This window comes from Myxine glutinosa, unplaced genomic scaffold (assembly GCF_964187855.1).
Source record: "Myxine glutinosa unplaced genomic scaffold, kmMyxGlut1.1 SCAFFOLD_1376, whole genome shotgun sequence".
NCBI classification, from domain to species: Eukaryota; Metazoa; Chordata; class Myxini; order Myxiniformes; family Myxinidae; genus Myxine; species Myxine glutinosa.
In genome coordinates this window covers 105,137-114,804 of record NW_027617471.1, presented here as the reverse complement: position 1 = coordinate 114,804, position 9,668 = coordinate 105,137, and the positions used below count along the sequence as shown (strand labels likewise).

Genomic DNA, 9,668 nt, shown 5'->3' with positions numbered 1-9,668 from the left:
AGAGAAAGAGAAAGAGAAAGAGAAAGAGGGAGAGAAAGCGAAAGAGAAAGAGGGACAGAGAGAGTGAGAGGGAGAGAAAGAGAAGAGAAAGAGAGGAAGACAGAGAGAGAGGGACAGAGAGAGTGAGAGGGAGAGAAAGAGAAAGAGAAAGAAGACAGAGAGAGACGGACAGAGAGAGTGAGAGTGAGACTGAGAGTGAGAGTGAGAGGGAGAGAAAGAGAAAGAGAAAGAGAAAGAGAAAGAGAAAGAGAAAAAGAGGAAGAGGAAGAGGAAGCGGAAGAGAAAGAGAGAGAGAAAGAGAAGAGGAAGAGAAAGAGAAAGAGAAAGAGAAAGAGAAAGAGAAAGAGGAAGAGGAAGAGGAAGCGAAAGAGGAAGAGAAAGAGGGAGAGAAAGAGAAAGAGAAAGAGGAAGAGAAAGAGGAAGAGAAAGAGGGAGAGAAAGAGAAAGAGAAAGAGAAAGAGAAAGAGAAAGAGAGAAGGAAAGGGAGAAGGAGAGTGAGAGGGAGAGTGAGAATGAGAGTGAGAGTGAGAGTGAGAGTGAGAGTGAGAGAAAGAGAGAGAGAAAGAGAAAGAGAAAGAGAAAGAGGGAGAGAAAGAGGGAGAGAGAGAGGGAGAGAAAGAGGGAGAGAAAGAGGGAGAGAAAGAGGGAGAGAAAGAGGGAGAGAAAGAGGGAGAGAAAGAGTGAGAGAAAGAGCGAGAGAAAGAGGGAGAGAAAGAGTGAGAGAAAGAGCGAGAGAAAGAGGGAGAGAAAGAGTGAGAGAAAGAGTGAGAGAAAGAGTGAGAGAAAGAGGGAGAGAAAGAGGGAGAGAAAGAGTGAGAGAAAGAGTGAGAGAAAGAGTGAGAGAAAGAGTGAGAGAAAGAGTGAGAGAAAGAGTGAGAGAAAGAGTGAGAGAAAGAGTGAGAGAAAGAGTGAGAGAAAGAGTGAGAGAAAGAGTGAGAGAAAGAGAGAAAGAGAAAGAGAAAGAGAAAGAGAAAGAAGAGAAAGAGAAAGAGAAAGAAAAAGAGAGAGGGAGAGGGAGAGGGAGAGGGAGAGAGAGAGAGAGAGAGAGAGAGAGAGAGAGAGAGAGAGAGAGAGAGAGAGAGAGAGGTGGGGGGAAGAGCCATTCAGCCATCTGGGGAAGAGGGAGATGAAATATTCTGACATGCACACATATTGTGGTTGTTTAGATTTTACAATTTTGAGTGCAATTCTTTCTGTCCTATTTCAAACCACATCACAAACATCACACTGAGGCTGAAACCAACTTCAGCTCACCTGATTCATGAGAAACCACAACTCTTTTTCTGTATGTTTCCACAGAAAACAGAGAAAGAGAAAAAGAAAGACATTACAAGAGGTGGGAGCGAAGGGGAAGCCATAGCCAGAGGTATTCCTGGGGGTGAGGTGAAGAGAGTGCAGTGCAGGGCTAGTGAGGAAGAGAGTTTTTGATAAAGATAGCAACCCCACCTCCAGGACGAGGCTCAGGTCTATCTTACCGGAGGACCGGAGGACCCGGACCTCCGGACTCCGGAGGACCGGAGGATCTTACCGGAGGACCATCTTACCGGGTTGTCTCGCCCAACGTTGGGAAGCGAGTGAACCTGCACACATCAAACAGCAACATATAAGGGCAAGGCGATTTGCTCCATACTCCCTCCAGCGTCCTTAAACGTAATTTTGACTCAAAGGTCACAAGAAACTCATTTTGCAATAAATGTTCGTTTCCCATTAATCGTACACTTTCTAAAATCCAATCTCACCCCTTCCCTCCTAAACTCCCCCACACCCCTCCTCTCCAAGACTCCGCCTCACCCCTCCCCTCCTAGACTCCCCCCACACCCCTCCCCTCCAAATCTCCCCATATCCCATCCCTTTCAAATCCCTTCCTTGTCCCTTCCCTCCGAAACTCCCCCCTCGCGCCTCCCCTTCAAATCTCCCCACCCTCATTTCTTCTCAATTTCCCCCCTCTCACTCCCCCTCCTCAAAGCATCCTCCCCACTTCTTCCCCTTCCAACTCTCACCTCCATCTCCCCCAACCTTCTACCTCGCTCTTCCCTTCCTCAAATAACACCTCACTGTGCCTCATCCAATCACCATCAAACTTTTTGTCCGCCCCATCCTTCCGTTTCTCCGAGCTATTCTGAAATCTCTGACACACCTTCAACAGCTCTCCCTACCTCTTCCTCCTCTTCCACATCTTACCCTACCCCTCCTCCCCCCTGTTCTGTATCCGATGCTCCCCCTTCCTCTTCATTAACAGTATGGACCTCAAACATCTGGGGCCTTCGTTCAAACTTAACTGATCTCCCCATACAAGTTGCTTCTGACAAACCAAACGTGATCTGCTTCACAGAAACTTTCCTCCTTCATGATGTCTCTGATTCCTTAGTATCTCTCCCGGGTTACTCCCTCCTCCGGTAAGATAGACCTGAGCCTCGTCCTGGAGGTGGGGTTGCTATCTTTATCAAAAACTCTCTTCCTCACTAGCCCTGCACTGCACTCTCTTCACCTCACCCCCAGGAATACCTCTGGCTATGGCTTCCCCTTCGCTCCCACCTCTTGTTCATATGTGTGTTGTACCGTCCACCAAACAGTGATGACTCCAACTCGCTGTCTGATAATATGGACCAACTTCAATCGACTCATCCCAACTCTCTCTCTTCCTCATATGTGGTGATTTCAATTGTCACCATGCCAGTTGGCTGGGTGTGGGTACCTCTCTCACCAGCCATGGCTCCTCAGCAAAGGAATTCTGCGACTCACTGGGGCTGACACAATCTGTCAATTTCCCGACCCGGATCTCAGTCAACAGAGCATCTTCTCTTCTGGACTTGGTTATGACTAACTTCCCTGAAAATGTCTGCTGCTCTACTTCTGCTCCAATCAGCTCATCTGATCATGTGCTTGTTAAAGTGGACATCTCTCTGACCATTCTCAGGGAGCCTGCTCAGCGTCGACGAGTCTGGCATTTCACTCAGGCCAACTGGCACGGTCTTCAAGCAGCCATCAATCATCTGGACTGGTCTCCCATCTCTACCACCTCTGACATCAACTCATCTTGGGAATTCTTCCAAAGTAAATTGCTCTCTCTCATGCACAGATTTATCCCATCTCGTCTTCAGTTGTCATACCCTTCCTCCCGTCCATGGTACACGGAATCTTGTGGTGAGGCTGTTGCCCAGAAACAACTTGCCTTCGTCTCCTGGAAAGCAAATCCAACGGAAGGAAATCTCATTTCCTTTCACAAAGCCCGAAACAAGTGTGTGTCCACCCTCAGGAGAGCCAGGAAACAATATCTCTCCGTTCTCAAGACCGAACTCTCTTATCTGTCTCCCTCTTCCAAAACCTGGTCCACAAAACCTGGACAGCAACAGTCCACGGGTCCTAAAATCCTGCTCTTCCGCTCTATCTCACCCTCTCTCTGTTCTTTTCACCCTCTCTTTTGCTCAAGGTCAACTGCCATCTGCTTGGAAATCAGCCAACATAACCGCTTTGCACAAAAAAGGTGCAAAAACAGATCCTAGCAACTACAGACCAATCAACCTTCTCCCAATTATCAGCAAAGTCATGGAATCCATCATTGCTTCGATATGAAATCTTTCCTCTTCTCCAATGGCTTGATCTCTGATCATCAATTTGGTTTCAGACCAGGTCACTCTACTCTGGACATGCTGCTTCTGCTGTCTCAACAATGGATGGAGGTCCTCAATGCCAAACAGGAAATTAGAGCTGTCTCCCTCGACATATCACGTGCCTTCGATACGGTCTGGCACCCCGCTCTGCTCACCAAACTCTCCTCCTTTGGTATCCATGGAAATCTCCACGCATGACTGGCGGACTTCCTGTCTAGTCATAGTCAACGTGTGGCCCTGAATGGGTTTCTCTCATCTCCTCTTCCTGTTCAGGCTGGAGTTCCCCAAGGCAGTGTTCTGGGCCCTGTGCTTTTTCTGGTCTTCATCAATGATCTCTCCGACTCTCTTGAAAATCCTCTCTATCTCTTTGCTGATGACTCCACTCTCTGCCGCTCCATTCCTCATCCCTCAGATCGGCAGTCTGCAGCCTCCTCACTCTCTGCAGACCTGGACAAAATCACAGACTGGGCAAACAAGTGGAACATGTCTTTCAATTCTGACAAATCTCACACTCTTACGATGTCTCTCCGAAAAGACCGACTGGACAACCCTCCCATCTACTTTCTGAATAATCCTCTCCAAGAAGTTCTGTGACTCAAGCTTTTGGGTCTCACTATCCACCATGATCTTTCCTGGGAAAACCACATTTCCAAGCTGGCCTCGAAAGCCAGTCGCCGACTGGGCATCCTCCATCATGCGAAGTCCTTCCTTGGCACACCTGAGCTCCTCACCACATACAAGGCTTTCATCCGCAGCTCAATGGAGTACTGCTCTCCCCTCTGGGCTGGTGCTCCTGCCTCACACCTAGCTCGTCTTCATGCTGTTGAAACGAAAGCATTCAGAATCATTGGAATCTCCCACGATGACGCTATCTCCGAGGGCCTTTCACTTACTCACCGCAGGCAGGTTGGTGGTCTTTCCGTCTTCTACCGACTCCTCTCCGGCCTTGCTCCCCCAGCTCTCTCTGGGCTCTGTCCCCCAAATATTCCTCCAGGTCGCACAAGATCTGCCTGCAACCCTCTTATGGTTAAACTGCCAAAATCAAGACTCTCTGCTCACCTTCACTCCTTCATTCCTCTTTTCTCCCGCCTCTGGAACAAACTCCCTCACTCTCGTCAATCCCACTCCCCCCTCCAGGTCTTTAAAACGGCTGTTCACCACCATCTCTTATCTTCCCCAATCCAAAACCTTCATCTTTTCTACCCCCGCTAATTTCACCCCAAATCCACTTTTTGAGGTGCCGTCTTCTTTCCTGGAAGTCCTTGGTGTCCTTGTGTTTTATACCTATCCTGCCCCCCACTCCCCCAAGCCCTCTCCCTCACACACATCTCCCGATGTCCCTGCTCTCAAATGTTGTGTTTGTGTGCTTCCTCCCTTTCTCTGCCCATCTTGTCGACCGCTCCCCTTTTTATATACTTTGTTTGCTTGTTTGTTTGATTTGTTTGTTTGACAAATGTTAGCTCTTTCACGAGCCTCGACTCTGTATCCCAAAAAAAAAAAAAAAAAGGCAATGACATTTTTCATTTTTGAGAAACCAGATGAGGAAAAGTTGTTTTGTTTTTGAAGATTTGAATGTTTCATTGTTGAAATAAACACAAAATGATAAAGGTAAAAACAAAAAGGTCATGGAAGAGCAAGGTGATAGAGGGCCATAGTTGGACAGAAGTCGGGGAAAGAAGGAACAGGAAGAGGGGATGAAGAAAGAGAGAAGAGAGAGAGACCGAGACCGAGACCAAGACCGAGAGAGAGAGAGAGAGAGAGAGAGAGAGAGAGAGAGAGAGAGAGAGAGAGAGAGAGAGAGAGACAGAGACAGACAGACAGACAGACAGAGAGTGGGGGGAGGGGAGGGTAAATACAGGACACTGGAAGTGAAGGGTAGAATGAAAAGTGTTCATGGGGAAAGAAAAAATATTGAGGAAAGGATGGAGCATGATGTGAGATGGGTGGTGCAACACCTGTATTTTTTTTTTTTTGGTACACAGAATCGAGGCTCGTGTAAGACCCAACACATTAAACACGAAAACATGCACGAACACATAAAGCATGCAATAAAGGGAGCAGAAGACAAGAGGGGCAAGACATAGGAAAAGAACACAAGCACAACAACAGCAGAGAACAGGGACGTCGGTAGATCTGTGGAGGGGAGAGGGCTGGGGGGAGGGTGGAGGGGTGCATGGTGTAAAACAATTGGACACTACTCGGAATTTCAGGAATGAAGTCGGAGATTGAAAAAGGTGGGTTTGGAGTGCATTAACGGGGGTAGAAAAGATCAAGTTTTTGGATGGGGGAAGATAAGACATGTTGGTGAACAGCTGTTTTAAAGACTTGGAGGGACGTGATATGTCAAGGGAGACAGCTCTGATTTCATGTTTGGCATTGAGGACCTTCATCCATTGTTGAGATAGCAGAAGCAGCATGTCCAGAGTAGAATGGCCTTGTCTGAATCCAAATTGATGATCGGAGATCAAGCCATTGGAGAAGAGGAAGGATTTGATAACCGAAGCAATGATGGATTCCATGGCTCTGCTGATAATTGGGAGCAGGCTGATTGGTCTGTAGTTGCAAGGATCTGTTTTTCCACATTTTGTGTATGAAGCGGTAATGTTTGCTGATTTCCAAGATGCTGGCAGATGACCTTGAGCAAAAGAGAGGGTGAAAAGAACAGAGAGAGGGTGAGATAGAGCGGAAGAGCAGGATTTTAGGACCCGTGGACTGTTGCTGTCTGGTAAAGTTGCAGAATCAGAGTCGAGGTTTGACAAAAACTTCTCCACCTTGTCAGGAGAGAAGGACACAGCATCCAGAAGCAGTTGGGTTCAACTGGGAAAGGGGGGAACAGAGAGAGATGGGTTTGGGACACAATATTTTGAGGCAAACACAGAGTTGAGGCATTCGGCTTTGTCACGTGCGGTGTCAACTATGTAGCCATTTGAGGTGAGGGAGGGGATGGAGCAGGAACAAACACCATAAACGGATTTGACCAGACGCCACCAGGATTTGAAGGAAAGAGACAGGTTTGAGAGTTCAATCTTGAGTGTGGAGAGATAGTGCTTCCTGGCACTCCTGAGGGTAGACACACACTTGTTCCGAGCCTGGTGGAAGGAACTGAGATTGCCTTCAGTTGGATTTGCCTTTTAAGAGGCAAAGGCAAGTTGTTTCAGGGCAACTGCCTCACCACAAGATTCAGTGTACCATGGACGGGAGGAAGGGTAAGACAACTGAAGACAAGATGGGATAAATCTGTGCATGAGAGAGAGCAGTTTGCTTTGGAAGAATTCCCAGGAACAATTGATGTCAGAGGCAGTGGAGATGGCAGACCAGTCTAGATGATTGATTGCTGCTTGCAGACCATGCCAGTCAGCTTGAGTGAAATGCCAGACTCGTCGGCACTGAGGAGGCTCTCTGAGAATGGCCAGAGTGATGTCCACTTTGACAAGCACATGATCAAAATAACCGAATGGAGCAGAAGAAGAGCAGCAGACATTTGCAGGGAAGTTTGTCATAACCAAGTCGAGAAGAGAAGATACTCCATTGACTGAGATCCGGGTCGGGAAATTGACAGATTGTGTCAGTCCCAATGAGTCGCAGAAGTCCTTTGCTGAGGTGCCATGGCTGGTGAGAGAGGAACCCACACCCAGCCAGCTGACATGATGACAGTTGAAGTCACCACATATGAGGAAGAGAGAGTTTGGATGAGTTGATAGAAGTTGGTCCATTTTGTCAGACAGCGAAATGTAAATGGAGTCATCACTGTTTGGAGGACGGTACAGAACACATATGAACAAAAGGTGGGAGCGGAGAGGAAGCCGTAGCCAGAGGTACTCCTGGAGGTGGGGTGGAGAGAGGGCAGTTCAAGGAGAGTGAGGAAGAGAGTTTTTGATAAAGATAGCAACCCCACCACCAGGACGAGGCTCAGGTCTATCATACCGGAGGAGGGAGTAACCAGGAAGAGATATTAAGGATTCAGAGACATCTTGAAGGAGGAAAGTTTCTGTTAAGCAGATCATGTCTGGATTGTCAGAAGCAACCTGAATGGAGAGATCAATCAGGTTTGAGCGAAGGATGTTTGAGGTCCATACCGTTAATGAGGAGAGAGGGGGAGCATCGGGTGCAGGACAGGGGAGGGGAGGGATAGGGTCAGATGAAGGATGAGAGGGAGATGTAGGGAGAGCAGTTGATAGTGTGTCAGAAATTACAGAAGAGTTACAAGAGAGGGAAGGATGAGGAGGATGAAAGGTTTGATGGTGATGGGATGAGGCAGAGTGAGGGGTTGTTTGAGGAGGGGCAGAGGAAATTAGAAGGTTGGGGGAGATGGAGGTATGAGATAGAAGGAAGACGAAGTGGGGAGGAGGCAGCTTTGAGGAGGTGGTGGGAGGGGGGGAATTTGGGAGGGATGGTTGGGGGGGGGGGAGATAAGAAGGGGAGGGGTTGGGGGGGAGTTTTGAATGGGAGGAGCAAGGCGGGAGTTTAAGAGTGGAGGGGCGAGGGGGGAGTTTAGGAGGGGAGGGTCTGGGGGGGAGTTTAGGAGGGGAGGGGCAAGGGGGGAGTTTAGAAAGTGGATGATTAATGAAAGACGAACAATTTGGGTTTATTGTGATTTTCAAGTTAGCAATCCGTTTAAGAACGATGGAGGAGGGGTGGAATGAATGTGAATTTAGAGCATATAGTGATTTAGAGTTATAAGAGATTGAATATTTTTTTGAAATGGAATGAGTTGGAGAGGAAATTGAAAAAAGCCTTTTAAATAGGAAGAAAAACAGCGTGTTGTAATATACCACTGAATAAAACACTGCAGGGGAAAGTATAAACATATTTAAACAGAACCGTGAAGAACAATCTTATATTCACAAAAATACCAACGGGGAGAGGGAGCCGAGAGGGACAACCACGAGTCACGTGAACAGGGGAAAAGGTGGAAGGGAGGGAGATAATGGGGGCGGGGCGAGACAGTGCACGTGGGTAGAATCACACGATGGGAGAACTTCACACGTGGAGAATGGGAAATAAATGTTGTTTTTTGTTGCTGTTTTTTTTGGAGGGGGGGGGGGGGGATTTAAACGTTCGACAAAGAGTAGATGTACGGGGAAGTTTGGGGGGGAGAAAGGGTAATCTAAAAACCTAGCAAAAACAGCGAAGGAAGAAACAAACTTCGACGGGGGATAGAGGAAGCCTGAGGCAAGGCTGCAACACGCGTGGCAAACAGAAACGATTAATTTATGAAAGATACACACCGAGAAACTTCCAAGGGACACACTATAGGTTCAGAGACCGAAAGATAAATACAGTTTCGACAAAATACAGTTGTGAACAATGACCTAACTTTCTTGAGCATCATCTCGGGATAAATTGGTGTGGGAAAAAATAATAATGATGACTTCATTGGTCACGTGGTTCGGCCGCCATATTTGTTTCAACACAAAAGCCTTAAAAACCACTGAAAACACGTCCTGGCGAGGGTCTGCAATCTCTGATTGCTCTTTCTTGTTGTAGTTGTAAATGAGACGATAATTTATTTTGTGAAAAGATTAATTCTCAAAACTCACCAGTTGGTGACTCTTCCTCAACAGATTCATTTATCACTTCAGGCTCAGCATTCCTGCAGAAAATAAAGATTTCATAGAGCTGTAGTTAAATGTCACAAATAAGAAGAAACAATGTGAGAATAAAAGTGCAGTCACGGAGGTGAAAATTAGACTGCATCTGGTATTTGTGTTTTCTACATTTAGACAGCAAACAACACCACTACACTGTGTTCCCCGACCAAGCATCTTCAAACACAGTTGACAATGAAGCCAAGACGTGAAGTGGTAAAGACGGTATGAAGATCACCAAAGAGTTTTTTTTTTGTTTTTTTTTAGCCACACTTTTTTCGTTCCCCTTTGTGTCCCAAGCTCGCACACTCACCTGCGAGCTGTCTAGCCTGGGTTTTAATCCCAGGGAGTTCGAAAGGTTCATTTTACAGGCTTATAAAGGATAATTATACAGGGTTCTAAAGAGTTATTCTTATGGGTTTAATTCCCACTTATGGGTTTAATTCCCTCTTATGGGTTTAATTCCCTC

At 47.1% G+C, this 9,668-nt stretch overlaps 1 protein-coding gene across 1 annotated transcript in view; it reads right to left on the bottom strand.

Annotated features, from left to right (window-relative positions):
* Window positions 1–1,558: 1,558 nt before the first annotated feature.
* The window catches only part of LOC137416275 (uncharacterized), a 91,836-nt gene continuing 83,726 nt past the window's right edge, over window positions 1,559–9,668 (bottom strand). The window contains exons 16-17 of the mRNA XM_078769136.1: window positions 9,152–9,204; window positions 1,559–1,580 (exon numbers count right to left, since the gene is read on the bottom strand). Coding sequence (XP_078625262.1) covers window positions 9,196–9,204 — 9 coding nt within the window. The 3' untranslated portion in view covers window positions 1,559–1,580; window positions 9,152–9,195. The remainder of the gene's footprint in view (window positions 1,581–9,151; window positions 9,205–9,668) is intronic.